The following is a 20,098-nucleotide window of genomic DNA, read 5'->3' as shown; positions in this document are numbered from 1 at the left end:
ATTATGGCGTTGTCATCAAGTTTGCAGATGATCCAGAGGTAGATAGAGGAGCAGATAGTGTTGAGGAAACAGGGAGGCTGCAGAAGGACTTTGACAGATTAAGAGAATGGGCAGAAAAGTGGCAAATTAAATGTAATGTCGGAAAATGTATGGTTATGATCTTTGATATAAAAAATAATTGGCAGACTATATTTTAAATGGGGAGAAAATTGAAAATACCCAAATGCAAAGGGACCTGGGAGTCCTTGTGCAAGATAGCCTGAAGGTAAACTTGCATATTGAGTTGGTGGCAGAGAAGGCAAATTCAATGCTGCCATTCATTTGAAGAAGAATAGAATATAAGAACAGGGATGTGATGTTGGGGCTTTCTAAGGCCCTGGTGAAACCTCACTTTGAGTATTGTAAGTAGTTTAGGGTTCATTTAAGAAAGGATGTGCTGACATTGGAGAGGATTCAGAGGAGGTTCACAAGGATGATTCCAGGAATATGAGGAGAGATTTGCCTATATTTGTTGAAATTTAGGAGAATAAGGGCATCAAAGGTTATGGGGAGAAGGCTGGGCAGAGGGACTGAATAAGAAAATGGATCAGGTTGTAGTGTGTTGTGAGAGAGCGGTTGAACAGACTGGAGATGCAGGCTGTTAGCTCGAGTGTCACAACAGAATTTGTTCAAGCTTCGTGTTCTTGCTTATTAGGCCAACAGTTGGACCGCATGTACGTCCCGCTACTTGCGTCACACTGACACAAGCGCACATGCATGCCCACTTCTGGAGCAGAAGAGATGGATGTGCATCGCCATCTTCATCACGACTGCCCCACTGACCGCACATAACAAGTGGGGCCAGTTCGTCATGGCACAGTTGGGCGTCGCTAAATAATACCCCCTCCCAGAACCAACACCGGTGGCGTCCTGGTGCTTTGGAGGCCTACCTCTGTGCGCTGTTTGGTGAACTTGGACCAGCTGGGTCTCATCCAAATGAGCAGACTTCAGGTGGTCCACTATGAAAAGTTTCTCCCTGCCCCCCATTGTCTAATACGAAAGTGGAACTCTTTCTGCAGAGCACTCTGTAGGGTCCCTTGTAGGGATGTTGAAAAGGTCTCTGTGACCGCCCCTGCATACAAAAACATAAGAACAAGACATATATCACAGGGAACATGAGTGGGAGGAGGCCATCCCTTGAGAGTAGAGGAAGGACAAGGGAACCCAGTTTCACCCATATGTGCATGAGTGTGGCTTCTTTGTCTTGGGTTGAGCTGACAGGAGTGGGAAGGAACTGACCTTAGACGGTGAGGTGCTCTCCATAAAGCAACTCAGCAATGGAGGCATGCAAGTCATCTTTGTGAGCCAGGTGGATCCCCAGGAGCACCTAGGGTAGCTTGTCCGACCAGTTTGGATCCTTGAGGCACACCATAAGGGCCAAGTTGAGGTGCTGATAGAACCGCTCCACCAGGTCTTTGGACTGTGGGTGCTAGGCAGTCATGTGATGGAGCTCTGTTCCCAGGAGTCTGGAGAGCTCAGTCCACAAAATGGTCGTGAACTGTGCGCCGTGGTCGGTGGTGATGTGGGAGGGGACACTGAAACAGAAGGCCCAAGAGGAGGAGAAAGCCCTTGTACAAGTGTCAGCAGCTATGTCAGGGAGATGGGTTGCCTCTAGAAAACCACTATTGTGATATCTGTCCACTATTGTGAGCAGGTAGCAATATCTCCTTGAGACGGGTAGGGTGCTGGACGGATCCTCGTGTGAGAGTCTGCACCTTCGCTGTCTGGAAGTCCAGGCAGGCCCGTGCCAATTCCCGTGACTTTTTTGTGAGGGCCATGCCAGATGAAACAGATGGAAATCATCTGGACCGTGGAGCGGATGGAGGGGTGCGACAAACCATGTATGAGGTTGAAAACCGCCTTCTGCCACTTCACTGGTACCACTGGCCGGGGGCTGCCTGTTGAGACGCCACAGAGAATAGTGGTGGTGCCATCGTCTAAAGGCAGGTCTTGCAGCTGGAGGCCCGTGACGGCCATATGGAAGCAGTTCATCTCTGGGTCTGACTTTTGAGAGCAGGCCAACACGTAGAAGTCAACGCCCTGCGATAGTGAGCACACAGCCGGCCTGAAGAGGGCATCTGTGAAGATGTGTTTGCCGGACAGAAGACGAATAGAGGCAGTGAACTCGGAGATGTATTACAGGTACTTCTGCTGATGAGCAGACCAAGGATCCAAAATCTTATGAAAGGCGAAGGTTAACGGCTTGTGATCCGTGTAGTCTCTGAAAGTCAAGCTTTCAAGGAAGTAACGAAAATGGCGGACGGTGAGGTAGAGAGTGCGCAGCTCCCTGTCGAAAGCGCTGTACTTGCGTTCCGGTTGGCGAAAGTGTCGGCTGAAGAGTGCGAGCGGCTTCCATGTGTCAACCCCCAATTGTTCAAGGACCACGCTCACTGGTGAACCAGATGCATCAACTGTGAGTGCCATGGGTGCATCCATCCATGGGTGCACGAGCATGGCGGGACACTCTAGGGCTTCCTTGGTAGCTGCGAAAGCGGCCGTAGAGTGGAGGCCAGACTGCACTGAAACCAGAGGCCAACCCCAAATTCTTCAAATTGAGAATGGTTCCTTTTGCGATGAAGAGAGAATTGAAGCTGAACTCAACAGACTGGAAAATGAAGGAATCATTGATAAACTACAATACAGCGAATGGGCCTCCCCAATAGTTCCTGTAGAAAACCAATGATGAAATTCAAATTTGTAGTGACTATAAAGTCACCATTAATCAAGCTTTGCAAGTACCCCAACATCCAATTGCCAGAACAGAAGATTTGTTTCAAACATTGAATGGTGGGAAGAAGTTCATGAAATTGGATTTATCACAAGCATATCAGCAAGTTGAATTGGAAATCTGTGGCAATCAATACCCACTTAAGATTGTTCACGTATACCAAAATGCTGTACGGAATATCAGTAGCACCTGTGATATTTCAATCAATAATGGATAAGTTGTTGCACGGAATAAATGTGGGGTGTTACCACGATGACATTATCATTACTGGTCGTGACTGCACTTGGCAAACCTGGAAAAAATACTAACCTGAATGAAGGAAACCAAGGTCAGACTATGTCAAGACAAGTGTGTGTTTATGGTACCTTCAGTAATATATTTGGGATTTACAATCGACAATGAAGGAGTCCAGATGAACACAAAAAATACCAAAGCCATCTGCAGGGCATCTTGCCCCTCAAATCGAGTGGAATTACAGTCATTCTTAGATTTGGTGAACCATTATACCATTATTGAAAGCACATCCCCAATGTGTCCACATTGTGCAACCCGCTTAACCAAGTAATAAAGAAGGATCAATAATGGGGTTGGACTACAGAGAAAGAAAATGCTGACCTCTAAAGATAATGTTCTCATTCACTATGACCCAGGAAAAGAAGTGACCCTGGCAGTCGATCCTTCACCAATGGGTTTAACAGCAGTCACAGTAAAGGAGAACAATTGGTAGCTTATGCTTCTTGCTCTTTAGCACCCTATGAATGGAATTATGCACAACTGGAAAAGGAAGAACTGGCTGTGATTTTTGGTGTCAAAGATTTCTTCAATACTTATATGGTAGGAAGTTTACTTTAGTAGAAGACAACAAGCCACTGAGTTTAATCTTGAGCCCAAAGAAAGGTATTGCAGTATTGGCGGCCACAAGAATTCAAAGATAGGCAATACAGCTCACAGCATATGATTACAATTTAATACATAGTCCAGGGAAGGAAAACTGCCAGCAGATGCTTTGTCGCATCTAGCTTTACCAGAGACAGAACAAATAGAAGGATTGATCAACTGGACAGCAGAGGCCACAGCTATTAATTAAGAGCAACTTCAACATTTGCCAATTACAGCAGAAACTATCAGTAAAGACGTATGAAATGAGGTGACCTTATTCAGAGATCCTGTACTTCAAGTTAAATGGATGGTCTGAAGCTGAGAGGATTAGGCCCGAATTAAAACCTTATATGTGATGCAACAAGTTATCGATTGAAGAGGGTTGTTTAATATGGGGAACAAGAGCAAGCAATCATGTTAGCCAAACTCCACCACAATCATGCAGGAATGGTCCGAATGAATTCCCTAGTGTGCATGCATGTCAGGTGGCCATCAATGGACATGGACATGGAACAGACCGTGGAGATGTCATATTTGCCAAGAAGTGCAACCTAAAGCACCCCAAGCTGAAACTAACTGCTGGAAATGGCCTTCACACCCCTAGCACCGAATTCACATTGATTTTGCTCGTCCACTTAAGGGGAAAAACTTTCTGATTGTGGTGAATGCACACTCCCAATGGCCTATGGTATCCTAAATGCGGACAATAGTAGAAAATGCAATTGTGAGACTTTTGCAATGTACAGTTTGCCAATAATACTAGTATCCTAAATGCGGACAACAGCAGAAAAAGCAATTGAGAGACTTTTGCAATGTACAGTTTGCCAATAATACTAGTCTCCAACAATGGACCACAATTTGTGTCTGATGCTTTCAGCCAATTCCTGCAAAAAAAAAACAATATAAAACACATCTTATCGACACCCTATCATGCAAGTACCAATGGAGAAGTGGAACGCTTTATACGGACTTCTTAACAATCCATGAAGGCCCAGAAGTCGTCAAACATAATGTGGCATCACAGGATCACAAATTTTTTGTTATACAGGACAACCCTACACTCTACCACAAAACGCATGCCAGTAGAACTGATGTTTGGATGCAACTTGAGAACCATACTTTCTGCGGTACACCCAAACATGGAGCTTCGTATCCATCAATCAGCATTGTTTGGTAAACTAACCAGACCTCTAGAAGTATTGGTGAGAGATTACCGAGAGAATAAAGAAACATGGATAAGTGAAGTGCTTCTGAAAAAATTGAGCCCATGTTCATATTCTGTACTGGTGGGTGTAATGATATGGAAATGACACACTGACCAATTGAGACCAATCGATACTTAGGGTCCATTTCCGAGATGCATGATCTCTTTGACACACCAAATCTAGAGTGGGTTTATGCCAATGGGACATTAGATCTGACCCCCCCCGTTACTGGTTCCAGAGATACCCTTGCCATTGAGTACACCAGATATCCCAACAGAAACTATTCAATCTCTAGGGTCAGCCAATGAGGAAATGGTACTTTCTCCCGTGGGACTGAAAGTTTCCCTGGATAGACCAAAGGGTTCTCCTGAGAAGTCAAAAATTCCTCCAAGTCTTCTATCGCTGAGGAGATCTAAAAGCAAGAAGCATCCTTCATTACATTTGAAAAACTATGACCCAGAATTGGTTGAGAAGTATCATGCTTAGTAAATTACTTGCTGCCACTCACTTATATTGTTGGTATTCTTAGTTTAGTTTCTTTTTTGTGCATGCATGTGATGTCAGATAACAGTTTTGTATTGTGGGACACAGTAGAACCATTTTAGATTAAATAAAGAACACAAAGGATTAACCACCTCTCATGTGAGTGTGTTCTACGGTGGGAGGAATATAGAACAGGAACATTAGGGGGAACTTCACACAGAGAGTGGTGGGTGTGTGGAATGAGCTGCCAGCTAAAGTGGTAAATGTGGGATAAATTTTCACATTTAAGAAAAATTTGAACAGGTGAATGGATCGGAAGTATATGGAGGGCTATGGACTATTCTCTGTGCTGTAATTTTTTATGGTTCTCTATTTCAGTGATGGCCATTATGCCATACTGCCACATATCGATGTTTCCTTCGGCACTTAAAAATCATTAAGCATTCTGAACCGAATTTGTTCCCTGTTTTTGATTACTTTGTCTTCCAAATTCTTCACTGCCTTCCAGACTCAATTACTACACCTCTGCCTTCCATCTTTGCCTCTTTGTGAAATTTCAATGAAGTACCTAATTTCTGCCACAACTTTGAACCCTCAATGATACTGATGTGACACAGCCTGTTTGGATTTTATTGTTCCCACCTTCACGAAAATCCTTTTGTCATGCACCATATTTTCAGCCACACCCATATTTAAGTTCTCAAATTTATTTTTGTACTTGTAAGTATGCGATAATTCCAGAAATTGTCACATTTGAATTCCTGATGTTTAATCTCCTCCCTGGCTCGATGTAATCAATTACCTTTTTTAATTGTGTCATTTGTGAATATAGAGGCTAAGAGAATAGAAGTAGACCATTCATCTTAAAAATGCATCAGTTGTAGAATGACCACCTCCTTAAACACTGTCTACTTGACATTAAGCCTTATGAATGCACTTTAGTGAAACTAACTATTGTTCAGAGTCTGAAATAGATAACTTGAAATCTTTATTGGCAATGCTTCCCGCACATGTGATTATCCAGTCCAAGAAACACACCTATTTCATTCACAAGACAGTTTTTGTATTTATGTAACAGAAGACCCATTCCTCTGTATACTTGAAATAAAGTCCAAATATCATCATGGTTCAACACTTCAATGTGCTTGTTAAGCTGGTTTAATTAATTAAATACTGCAGTTCCCAGGTTACAAAATGTTTCTGTTCATGAGAACTCTTGGCAACCATATGGTTTATAAATTGGAACTGAACAAAAGTAGTGCGAGGGAGAGGATCACAGAAATGGCTACAACCAGAAAAAGTGCAAAGCAGCCAACAGTCCATCTCATTGACAAAGTGAGTGAGTAAGCAATCTGCTCAGTTCAACCCAGCCCCCAATTATTGCAGCTGAGAACCAGGGATGTGATGGGTTGTCCCATTCCTAACCAGCATAAGATGCCTGCAGCGCTGCATCAGCTGAGGAATCTATCTTGCCAGTTTCCCAAATACTTCTCAATATGCAGAGGATGTCAATTAGATGGGCATTCATAATCCTGGATGGACCTGTACAGTAAATCTCAAATAGTTCAGCATGTTCAGGACTTCAGAGCTGTTATGTACCAGACCAGCAGCAATATTAATTCACCAGGACAATGGTATCTTCAAAACAATATTTTTTGAATAGCAATAATATAAAATCTTACCTAACTCTAATTTTAGCTTGACCTCACTATGCGCGATGTGTGTGTGTGTGTGCGCGCGCGGGGCATCTCCCAAAACCATTACAATTTAGGCATAATTGTAAAAAGAATCAATTTTTAAAGTTCATTCAGTTTTGTGTTGAAACTCAGATTCTTTAAATTGTTGCTCAAAAGTAATTAAGGAGTAGGTGTGAGGCCTTAGACTTCTCAAAACTCTCGAAATTCTTGGAGAGTGTTTTCAGAGAATTTTTTTTTTAATATTTTATTTGTAAAAGAAAAGCAATAACCACAGTTACATAAAAGAAATACAACAACGTCAAAATTTAAACATTGTTACAAAAGTATAAACTAAAAAGGAACTACTAGAAAATCCTACCAAAAAAAACCCAAACCCCCTCCCTCTTTCCTACCTCTAAACGCCCTACTCACCTTAAAAAAAAGGAAAGGATAGAAAAAGAAGAGAACACCAAACGCCATTCATTTAGTATATGATAAGGAGACCCAGCGGCACTCAGAACTAACCTTAAATTTTCAAATTAAAATAATCCAAGTATGGGCTCCAAATCTTTTTAAATACATAATATTTATCCCTTAGATAATAAGTTATCTTCTCCATTGGAATACATGACCTTATTTCCAAATGCCATTTTTGTAAATTAAGATCCATTTGATCTTTCCATGAAATAGCTATACATTTCCTTGCCACTGCTAAAGCTAATCTCAAAAACGCCATTTGAAATTTATCTAATTTAACCTCCTTGCATGGAGGTTTCAGAACTTGTGTTTTCCTCCACATTGATTTCACAATCCCCAGCAAGGGTTACATGAAGTGGCCATTGAAAATGGACACAATGAAATTGTCTTCTTTTCAAAGAGATAGCTGAAGTGAGTGGCTTTTCCTTGCCACTGATTTTGTGTATAAGAGAATACAACACGAACAGTACCTCTCTGACCGCAGGCAATTGCATTTCAGACCTCAGAAGAAAACTAGTGTAATATTAGAGATGTCTCATTGAAGTGTCTTTAATCATATGACTTGACCTCATTGCTGTCTTTGTTTCTTAAAACCACTTCAAAAGTATGAAACATGAGCAAAGAGCTCTGGTGTCTTCCACTTTCCTTCTGTTCCTCTCCCCATGCAATGAATGTACTTTAATGGTGTCTTCCCTAATTAATTTTATTTTTGTTGGTGCTCAGCATTGGTTTGACGGCAATAAGTCAAAGTCGAGACCCCTTATTTGCACTTGCAACTCTCCTTTAGCACTTTTCTGGGCCCTGAACAGTCCCTCCCAGTGAAGCAACACTTTACCTGTGAATGTAGGGATCATTTACTGCATCCAGTACTCCCGACTGGGACTCCTTTACATTAGGGAGACTGAATGCAGACTGGGAAATTGCTTTGTTGGGGACTTTCTCTCTGTCCACTTGAACAGAAAGGATCTCCCAATGGTCATATAACCATATAACCACTTATAGCACGGAACAGGCCAGTTCGGCCACACTAGTCCATGCCGTAACAAATCCCCACCCTCCTAGTCCCACTGACCAGCATCCGGTCCATACCCCTCCAGTCCTCTCCTATCCATGTAACTATCCAGTCTTTCCTTAAATTTAACCAATGATCCTGCCTCGACCACGTCTGTCGGAAACTCATTCCACATCCCTACCACCCTTTGTGTAAAGAAATTTCCCCTCATGTTCCCCTTATAATTTTCCCCCTTCAATTTTAAACCATGCCCTCAAGTTTGAATCTCCCCCACTCTTAATTGAAAAAGCCTATCCATGTTTACTCTGTCTGTCCCTTTTAAAATCTTAAACACCTCGATCAAGTCCCCTCTCAATCTTCTACGCTCCAGAGAAAAAAGCCCCAGTCTGCACAACCTTTCCCTGGAACTCAAACCTTGAAATCCTGTCAACATTCTTGTGAACCTTCTCTGCACTCTCTCTATTTTGTTTATATCTTTCCTATAATTTGGTGATCAAAACTGTACACATTACTCCAAATTTGGCCTCACCAATGCCTTGTACAATTTCATCATTACCTCCCTACTCTTGAATTCAATACTCCGATTTATGAAGGCCAACATTCCAAATGCCTTCTTCACCACACCATCTACCTGAGTATCAGCCTTGAGGGTACTATTTACCACAACTCCTAAATCCCTTTGTTGCTCTGCACATCTCAATAGCCTACCATTTAATGCATATCTACTTCAATTCCATGCCCCATTGCCACACAGCAATATCTGTCCATGGACTCATGCACACCAAGTTGAGGCCACCCACAAATTGGAGAAACAACACCTTGTGTTCCATCTCAGCAGTTTCCAACCAGACAGCATTGCTATTACCCCATCCCCTAGTTTCTCTCATCTCACTCTCTCCAGGCCCTTCCCTTCCTTCTCCTATCATAGAGCTAAAAACTTATGCCCTCTATCCCTATTACTTCTCAGCTTGTTTCTCTTTTGCCTTCCACCTGCATTCACCTATTTTTTCTTACCCATTAGCCTCTGTTCTCCTTCCACATTCATGCATCCTTTTCATTCAGGCACTGATTTTCAGCACTCCTGAAGTGTCAACTGCTTTTTATTTCCCATAGATCTACATGTTCTGCTGATATTCTCCAGCACTTTACGTGCTGCTCTAGACATCTCCATCTGCAGATTGGTTTATGTGTAAGGCAGTGGTTCTCAACATTTTTATTTCCACTACTCTAGACTGAATTATTAATGAAATATTTTGCTTGAGAAAAATTGTCATTGGTCCATTTCCTTTGGAGTTATGAAATTGTGAACATAACAAATCAATTAGGTACAATTAAAACAGCGGTTTTCAAACTTTTTCTTTCCACCCACATACCACCTTAAGCAATCCCTTACTAATCACAGAGCACCTTTGGCATAGGGAATACTTAATGTGGTATGTGAGTGGAAAGAAAGAGGTTGAGAACCACTAGAGTAAGGTTTTTTTCCACTTATCAGCCTTTAGTACCTTGCTGACTATTAACCATATAACTATATAACTGTTTACGGCGTGGAAACAGGCCATGTCGGCCCTTCAAGTCCACGCCAGTTCACTTGAACAACTCCACTAGCTTCCCCCTCCTGCTTTCTTATTTTAGAGTGGCATAATCACTTCTTGAAATATGCACTTGTAGAAGTTCTCAGTTATCTCTTCAAATACTCTTCACCCATGACCTGGAGTTCAAATAACTACACTTGTCCTTATCCAAAACCTTCAATCCCCTAATTACCCATGTTTTTTTGTTCACATTTTGCTTCAATTTATAGCACTAGAACTGTCAAATTCACAGTACTGTCTGTAGAATGCCATTTATTTTATCAAACGCTTCAAACATGCGTGTGCACTATTTTTAAATGATAAATAATTAGTCATAACTTCAATGAACTCAAATTAAATCTATAATATTCATTTAAAAACACTTATCATATTGTTTCTTATTTAATGCAGCCTATTAAAATGAGAAATGAAACAAAAGATCTTCGATTGTTTTGTGCAGAAGATGAACAGACTAGGACCTATTGGATGACAGGTTTTCGACTCTTCAAGGTATTTCTTGGTTTCTGTCATTGCCCAGTAACACCACCAAAGACTTGTACCTTTAATTTTTTCTTCTGCATTGAGAACTCAGTGCAAGCTTAAAAATTATTTTATAAGAGCATAGAAATTGAATCTTACTTGATTTCAGTTTTTGTAATAAGACTCCTTGATTTGTAAATAAATATTCAGTTCCTAGGATATCTTAGAGTTCTCTTTATATGAATTCAGTTGGAAGAATGCAGTGAGGAATATTTACCTTTTTTTTTACATAGTATGGAATTCTTTTGTACCAAAATTTCCGGATACCTCAACCGAGGAAAACATTGCTATCTCACTTCTCCACACCTGCGGTAGGATAACAAATTTGAATTCTACAATTTGCATTCTTGATTTTTTTTTACTGTTTGTCTCTCAACATGATCAAAATCCTTTTAAGAAGTACTATGGTATTGTGAGAAACGTGCACTTTCAATGTGATCTTTTATTTATGTCATCTTTAATTTTTCAGAGAAGCATTTCAGAAAATTCTTTGGTAGCTATGGACTTTTCTGGTCAGACAGGCCGAGTTATTGAAGATCCTGCAGAGGCCCAAAGTGCAGCTATGGAAGAAGGTCAAACGTGGAGGGTAAAAAAAAATTGAAAGTTCAAAATTTAACTTTTTGATAGGTTTAAAAAATGCATATTTGAAATCATAACTCCAAGAGTTGTGTTTGTCACACTTCATTTGTTGATAGCTTGATTATCTGGTACTTTGCTATTCAGGACACACTCATAACTGGCATTTCAGAAGAAATGAACTGACTATTTGCATTAACTGGGATATAGCAGATAATAGCTTTTAGTGTAATTTGATATACCATACAAACAGTTTTTCCAAATATATCAGATGAACTCTATGGCCTGGTGGTTGCAGCAAGGTCAATTTGGTCATTTAAGAAAAGGTTGGATGTAAGGGGATTGGAGGGTTATGGGCAGGGAGCAGGTAAGTGGGACTAGAGGAGATCACTTAAATCGGTACAGACTTGAGGGGCCGAGGTGGCCTGTTTCCGTACTGTAATTGTTATATGGTTATAGGATTTCACATGCACTAGGATGAATTTTATTCATAACCTGAACAGTGTCCACATCCTAATGTATTCAGCAGTATTATATGAATCAAGATGGTTGGACAAATACTTCAGCAATTTGTACCAAATAGCATGCCAAATAATTCAAATTCGTACTTGCCACATAGTGTTTCCAACAGTTCTTTTGCTATATTGTGGTAATCAGTATTTTTTAGATTTGTAAGTAGATGTGATAAGATGTCACACCAAAGGTTAATGTAGGAAATAAAAGCTCATGAACACATTAGCATGGATGAAAGATTGGTTTGGATAACGGGAAACAGTAAACAAACAGGTATTTTCTGGAGGGGAAGACGTAACATGATGTGCTGCAATGATCAATGCCAGAGTTCACCTTGAGATAATTTGTATAAATTATTTGCATGAAGTGACTGATTTATTGGTTAAATTTATTAATAACACAAAGAGGAGTGGGAAAGTAAGTTGTGAAAAAAACACAAGACTACATTGAGAATATGGTTGTGGGCAAAAATCTGACAAATGAGTAAAATTGCCTATTGGCAGGAAAATCAAACAAAATGCCAGCTCAATGCTGAGAAATGCAGAACTCTAAGATGTAGAGGGATCTGGGGGTCCTAAAGTATTTGCACAAGGATAGTCTGTCAATACAGAAATTAATTAGGAAAGTTATCAGTATGATTGTTTATTGCAAGGGAAACTGAATATAAAAAGTGAGGGGTATATAGGGTGTTTTTGAGACCTATTTATGCCTATCAAGTTAATGTTTACATGTTAGAATTAAGCATTTTACAGTATCAACACTATTTTATACCAATTTCGATATAATTGTTTAATTGACAGAAACGAAATCAACGAATGAACACATTGGGTAGTTCAAGTCCTTTACATCCCCCTACACTCAGTCACAGTAAGTTGTATGCTAATTGAAAATTTGATTTTCATTTTGTGGAAGCCTCACATAGTTTGAAACTTTAAACACAATTTATCTCAATATCCAGCTATTCACAGAACACAGCCATGGTTTCATGGGCGCATCACTCGCAAAGAAGCCCATAGTGTGATCGAAAAGCAGGGCCTTGTGGATGGGTAAGAAGAAATAAAACAAAAAAATTGTTATGCTTCCAAAGTCCAATGAACTCTTCAGTGACAGTTTATCTATCTTCTGTTGTGAATGAAAAAAATCTTTTGAAAATAAGTAATTATAACAAAAACCGCTTGCAAAACTTGCTGATTATTCAAAATGTAACTGTTTTGCTGTATATATTTCATTTTTCTCTTTGTGACAAATGATGTTCATAGATTTTCAACAGATAAAAAATCTAAACCAAAGGAAGAGGTGTACAATGTGGATTGGAAGTATGTTAGAATTCAAAGGACAGTCAAGAAATTAATAAAAGCAAGATCAAAGATGACAGTAACCTGGCAAAAAACATAAAAAAACGAACCATCTTTTTGCTCTGTAAAAAGGAAGACTAGCAAGTGGAAGTGTTATCCCTCTTATAGACAGACAAAAGAACACATAATGGAAATGGTAGAGGAACTAAGCAATTTGGACAGAAACATACATTTCTAGATATATTACAGAATCAAGAATGGAGTGAACAGGCAGAACTGAAGGAACCAACCATGTCTAAAAAGAGTATCAGAGAAGTTGGTGAGCTTGAAAGCTGATAAATTCTAAGAAGCTGGTGATTGGCATTACAGATTTGAAAGAGATGGTGGATGCTTTGGTTTTCAACTTCCAAAATTCTATAGATTTTGGGAGTTGTTTCTGTGGAAAAGAAAGCCATTCTCAACCTTTTTTTTTGGCGATAGCCCCTTAGGAATCTTGTCAAAGTTGATCTCCACCACCCCCCTCTTCCCTGTGAATCAGTCAAGTTTAGTTGGTTTCTTCCATACTGCTCTCCTACACACTACATAAAAATATTTATTTTACATGAGGTGAAAAGAAAACAAGACTTTTACTAATAACTGAGGTTTTTGATTCCAGAACAAACAGATAAGCAGGAAATCATTCTTACTGAACATATCAGAAAAAAGCTCTTGTTTGACACAAACACATTTTTTTCCTTTATTTCCCCCTGTGCTTCACAGCTTTAGATTTGTAATCAAACAATTCACGTGTAATTAAAGTGCACATTCCAGTTATTAGTCAAGGTTATTTGTGTACATTTTGGTTTGACCACGTAGAAATTACAGCACTTTATATACATAGTCCCCTCATTTCGGAGCATCTTAACGTAGTCTGTGTATTTATTTTCATGAACCCTTCTGCGGACAGTAGTCATTGACATATTCACACCTACCTACCTCCTAATGAATGTTTCTGATCTGTTCGACATACATTTGGGGAATTTTCTTTATTATGATGAGAATTCAGCAGTGGAGATCTTCCTTGGAATACCGGTATTACTGAGCTCACCGGTACTCTCTTTCTTCTTAGTGATGTTCCAACCTGTTGATTTTGGTAATGCTAAGGTTTGGGCGATGTCTCTTACTGTTTTATTCTTGTTTTTCAGCCTTATAATTGCTTCTTTGGCTTTCATTGGCACAACTCTGGTCCTCTTGTTGAAAAACAGCAACTGCAGACTCCAAAGGTGATGAAAAGCTTGGAAGCAAGCCAAGCTTTCTTACTGTATATCTGCACCAATAAAGCAATTAAACATACTTAAGTACTCATAAACACCTGTGAAGCCAAATATCCCAAACATTATGGTGCCCTGAAATGAGGGGTCAGTAATTTCTACATGGTCAAACCAAAATGTATACAAATAACTCTGAATAAAATTTGGAATGTGCACTTTAATTCCATGCAAATTGTTTGATTTCAAGTTTAAAATTGTGGAGCATAGAGGAAAATAAAGGAAAAAAGTGTATTTGTCCCATTATGGAAGGCACTGTATTGCAACAAAATTTTTAAAAAAACTATTGGAGAACAATGGTTTGCACACAATGAGTCATTAAGGAACCTTAAGCATAAACTCAAAGATGTGAAAACTTAATAAAACAAACTTAAAAAAAATAGTGAATTAATTAAGAGATAAAGCATAATAACAGGTCCTTTCGGCCCATGAGCCTGTGCCGCCCATGTACACCCATGTGACCGATTCTTATAAAATAATATTTTAGTGAGATCCTTGAGCTTGATGTTCCTGCGCAAGTTTTTTGAAGACAGACTCCAAATTGGATGGTGATAGACGAAGGTCACCTCTTGTTGTGGTATCAAATCTGTTTTTGGATTTTGTCAAGGAAACTACTTTGCTGAATCCACATTCAATGTATTTTGAGGGAAAAGAAATGAAAAATATTTTGATCTTTTTCCATAGTTTTGTAAGTCTATTTGGCAGATTCCTCTTAACCTAAAAATCTTTTCTAAATTGATTGAGTTTACAACATGCAATTATATCACTCTGAAGATGAATAAATCTCTCTTTAATTTCTGCGTCAACATCAGTTCCTCAAATGGATCTAATATCTAATATGGGATATTGAGGTTTAACAGGTCATTAAATCTTTCCTGCAGATCTGTGTGTATTTGCTTTAAGTTTTTCATGTAAACAGTCATGTCTTTCAGTTGCCTCTAAGTTCTTTTCACATTTGGAAATTGTGAAATTCCTGACATATGATATAGAACCAGTAGACTTCTAAGCTTTTTAAGGAAAGAAACAATGGCTTTCTTACTATCAATGAAATAACTGTGTTTATCCCTGTAAGGTCTTGTTCAATAAATTGAGTTTGTCAAAGGTATCTGCCAGATAAAGTACGTCCACCTTTGCAACAACAAGATTTTCTCCATGCTTGTTATGAGAAAGAACGGAAACCATCGTGTCCTAGGCTGCAACAAAACGATGAAGACCACTTCCTTTGGGCTGCCACCTCACCTCAGTACGCAGCTGCAGTGTCTGGAAATATTTGTGATTTTCTTTACACAGCTGCCGGAATAGACTGTCTTGAAGGGCATGTGATTTTATAAAGTTTATAGTTTTTATGACAATTAAAAACAAAGCATTTAAACGTCCTCCTAAGTTTTTAGCCATGGTGCTCCCTATAAATGACACAGTAAAGATTGAAGGCATATAATGAACCCTCTGTACCATCCCACCATTGAAGCAGCATTATCAGTAATACCAGGCAACGGTGCTGGCGAATGGAACACTGTTCTCGTTTATGTAGTTCTTCAAAAATAGTCAGTCCCTTACTATCTGTTTAATTCTCCAGTCAACATCTCATTCACCTTATTTCCATTCTAGAATTTGGCATAACCCATGAGAAGAACGTTGTTCACTTGCAGAGTAGATTCTAATTGTAAAGAGAATCTTTTGGATTATATTAATTGTTTTTCAATGTCCATTTCCATCTCATCAATTCTTCTAGAAACAGTGGAATTACTGAAAGGAATTGTCTGAATAATTTGGCATTTAAGTTCATGATATCATATATCATGTACACTGAAGGCAAAATAAGTGACTCAGCTATGTTATGAGCATTTTGACTTTTCACAATCCATTCAGTTATCTTGTATAGTGTGTTTCCCAGTATCTGAAAAGCTTGGGACTGGATTTATTGTTATTGGATTTTTTTCGGATAACAACAATGGCTTTAAGCAGCTAAGTTACATCAGCGGAATACTTGAATCAGTGGTTAAACAACAACAAAAAAACAATGGCAGGCTTTTCAACCACAAAATAATGTTTAATATGTACCAAAAAACAACTTGATCTCCTTTTCACTGACTTCCACAGTGTTATCTACAGACCTCTTTGTCATTTACAACTCTATCTTTGTACAGTACATGAGAGCTCTGTAGTTATCAAACTGGTGCCAACAGAATGAGAGAGCCCCACACGGGCAAGTCAGGTAAAAAAATTTTTTCAACTGGTGTCGTCATGTTGGCACCACAAAAAAAAATTTGGTTAGTGGATCATTTTGGTTAACAGAACTTTGGATAAGGGAAAACATACTATATGATGAAAAAAGACCATTTTCAAATTTTTGTGACATTTTACTAATCATCTGTTTAACCATTGGCCTTCTCAAAATTGCTAAAAGGGTTTTGAATAATTCAAGGGTTTATCTTTCTTTATGTACAGTCTCAAAAAGTTGTTTCAGCTTCCTTGGTATCATGATTTTGTTTGAAAATTTATTCAAACAAATCAAACACATGGGCAAGAAGAGTTTAGCACAGATGTAATTGAACCATGCGATAAATATTCCACTGAATACTGCCGACACTTCTTTTTTTGCCAAGCAACTATTGCAGAAATTTACTAAAAGATAGAGACTGAGATTTTCTCTAAGGGTTTATTAAGATGATTACATGGAAAATCTACAGCTTCCTTCACTGCCAGTATAAATTTAAAATTTACCTCTACATGCACTTATAGTGCCCTCTATAATATTTGCGACAAAGACCCTTTTCTTTATTTGCCCCTGTGCTCCAGTTATAAATTTGTAATCCAACAATTCAAATGTGATTAAAGTGAACATTCCAGATATTATTTAAGGTTATTTGTATACATTTTGGTTTGACTGTGTGGAAATTACAGCAGTTTTTTGACAAAGTCCCCTCATTTCAGGGCACCATAATATTGGGACATCTTCTTCTGGCTTTCTATCCCGCAGGATGATGATGGTTCCTTTCAATCAGTTTGTGGGGTTTGTTATGTGCGTCCTGGAGTGGCTGTACAGGCTGATCCTTGACAGGCCCTGCTTTTCACATACTTGGCAAGTGAGGCCTGGAGGGGCAACAGGGACACAAGCTCTGTGCCTTTTCTCTGTTGCCTCTTTGAGTTTGTGCTCAGCACCTTCCACACCTTTTCTCATGGTGTCCCTCCACTGCGAGAGACCTTGAGCCAGATCCTCCCATGTTGATGGGCTGATTTCAACTGTTTTGAGGCTCCAGTGCAGAACATCCTTGTACTGTAGTTACTGGCCTCCTCACTTTTGGGTACCACTTGACAAGATGTCATAGAAATGGGATGAATATTAAAGTTATGTTTAGTACTTTGTTGCATATCCCTTGCATGCAATGACTGGTTAAAGTCTGTGATTCATAGACATCACCAGGTGCTGAGTATCTTCTCTGGTGATGCTCTGCCAGGCCTCTTCTGCAGCCATCTTCAGCTCATGCTTGTTTTGGAGGCTTGTCCTCTAAAGTTTTTTCTTCAGCATACGGAAGACATGCTCAATTGGATTTAGATCGGGTGACTGACTTGGCCATTCACACATTTTCCAGTTTTTTGCTTTGAAAAACTCCTTTGTTGCTTTAACAGTATGTTTGGGATCATTGTCTTGCTTTGAGTTTGTCCAATAAGTTTGGAGCATTTTCTCGAACTTTCAGAATTCATTTTGCTACTGTCATCAGCAGTTACATCATCAATGAAAGTAAGTGCACCTGTACCTGTGGCAGCCAGACATGCCCAGGCCATTCGCACCTCCACCATCATGTTTCACAGATGAGGTGACATGCTTTGGATCTTAGGCAATTCATTTACACCTCCATCACTCTGATACTGGTTAATCTTGGTCTCATCTGTCCACAAGATGTTTTTTCTAGAACTCTGCAGGCTATTTTAAATACTTATTGGCAAACTATAATCTGGCCATTTGACTTTTTTCTAGAATTCTGCAGGCTCTTTTAAATACTTCTTTACAAACTGTAATCTGGCCGTTCTGTTTCTGTGGCCAACTAATGGTTTGCATTTTGCAGTGTAGCCTCTATTTATGTTCAGGAAGTCTTCTACGGACAGTCATTTATGCCTTTTAGACTGCATGCATGTAACGGCACAATCAAGGAATTTTTCCACTACAAGCTAGTTTTAAAAGGAATGTGCAGGAATTTTGAGTCAATTCCTGCACCTCGATTTATCCTGCAGGACCCCAATAACATTGTGGAGAAAGCCTGTAATGCAAATCGTACCAGAAAAATTTGTTGACGGTCATCCACTCTACTGCACATCCATCCACCGGGTAATTGCACTCAGCTACTTACAGTCTAAAAAGGCGCCCAGTGTGAACGACCACACAGGGAGTAATTATGTTAATTTTTTCTGTGATTTTCCTGACATTGCAGTCTAAAAACCATAAGTTCCCGACATTGGAGTGTAAAAACCATAATTGGCACATCCATACCTGCCCTGCTGAAGAGCGTTTTTCATCTGTTGGACAGCCATTTGGGGATTTTTCCTCATTATGATGAGAATTTTTCTGTTATCAGCAGTCTTCCTTGGAAGACCAGTCCCTTTGCGATTATTGAGCTCACAAGTGCTCTCTTTCTTCTTAATGATGTTCCAAACTATTGATTTTGGTAATCCTAAGGTTTTAGCAATGTCTTTTACTGTTTTATTCTTGTTTTTCAGCCTTATAATGGCTTTTTTGACTTCCATTGGCATGACTCTGGTCCTTGTGTTGAAAAATGGCAACTACAGACTCCAAAAGTGATTAAAAGCTAGAAATAAGCCAAGCTCTCTTAGCAATGAAGCATTTAAACATAGCTGGGTACTTAAAAATGCCTGTGAAACCAAATGACCCAAACATTATGGTGTCCTGAAATGGGGGAACTATGTATAAAAATTGCTGAGATGAAGTTAGACTATTTACCATAGGATATCACTCTGGTCCAAGAAAATTGAAATCTGAGCTTGGTGAGCAAAGCTGTAAATTGACAATGGAAGACCTATATGTTCATTCAGTCCCAGATAAGGTACATTTCCAAGCAAGGATAGGAAGAGTTCTGTAAGTTGGAGTTAGCAGGATGTCCCATACAAAAGAAATAGTCACATGGATGGGTATAAGGAAAGCACATGACAGATTGTTAAGAAAGGGAAGGCAGAAAGAACATAGAACAGTACAGCACAGAAAGAGGCTCTTTAGGTGACATGTCTTTTTCTTTGGCTTGGCTTCGCGGACAAAGATTAATGGAGGGGGTAATGTCCACGTCAGCTGCAGGCTCGTTTGTGGCTGACAAGTCCGATGCGGGCAGGCAGACACGGTTGCAGCAGTTGCGAGGGAAAATTGATTGGTTGTGGTTGGGTGTTGGGTTTTTCCTCCTTTGTCTTTTGTCAGTGAGGTGGGCTCTGCGGTCTTCTTTCAAGGAGGTTGCTGCCTGCCGAACTGTGATGCGGCAAGATGCACGGTTTGAGGCGATATCAGCCCACTGGCAGTGGTCAATGTGGCAGGCACCAAGAGCTTTCTTTAGGCAGTCCTTGTTCCTCTTCTTTGGTGCACCTCTGTCTCGGTGGCCAGTGGAGAGCTCGCCATATAACACGATCTTGGGAAGGCGATGGTCCTCCATTCTGGAGATGTGACCTACCCAGCGCAGTTTGATCTACATAATGCCCAAGTTAAAGTAAAATCCTGCTGCTTGCACATGATACATATGCATGTTAATGTGTGCATCTAGAAGACTCTAGATATTAGCTACTATCTAATCTGCTT

General features: G+C 39.6%; 1 protein-coding gene across 12 annotated transcripts in view; it reads left to right on the top strand.

Moving 5' to 3' along the window:
• The window catches only part of grb10b (growth factor receptor-bound protein 10b), a 242,701-nt gene that overhangs the window by 211,052 nt on the left and 11,551 nt on the right, over positions 1-20,098 (top strand). For 11 of the 12 annotated variants that reach the window (XM_069912207.1, XM_069912206.1, XM_069912177.1 and 8 more), the window contains 6 exons: positions 10,485-10,583; positions 10,847-10,924; positions 11,083-11,199; positions 12,503-12,569; positions 12,661-12,748; positions 14,182-14,259. In XM_069912207.1, coding sequence (XP_069768308.1) covers positions 10,485-10,583; positions 10,847-10,924; positions 11,083-11,199; positions 12,503-12,569; positions 12,661-12,748; positions 14,182-14,259 — 527 coding nt within the window. The remainder of the gene's footprint in view (positions 1-10,484; positions 10,584-10,846; positions 10,925-11,082; positions 11,200-12,502; positions 12,570-12,660; positions 12,749-14,181; positions 14,260-20,098) is intronic. The other variant, XM_069912210.1, reaches the window with a different exon arrangement.

The sequence above is a fragment of the Narcine bancroftii genome, chromosome 1 (genome assembly GCF_036971445.1).
Source record: "Narcine bancroftii isolate sNarBan1 chromosome 1, sNarBan1.hap1, whole genome shotgun sequence".
NCBI lineage: Eukaryota > Metazoa > Chordata > Chondrichthyes > Torpediniformes > Narcinidae > Narcine > Narcine bancroftii.
This window is presented reverse-complemented; position numbering and strand designations above follow the sequence as displayed.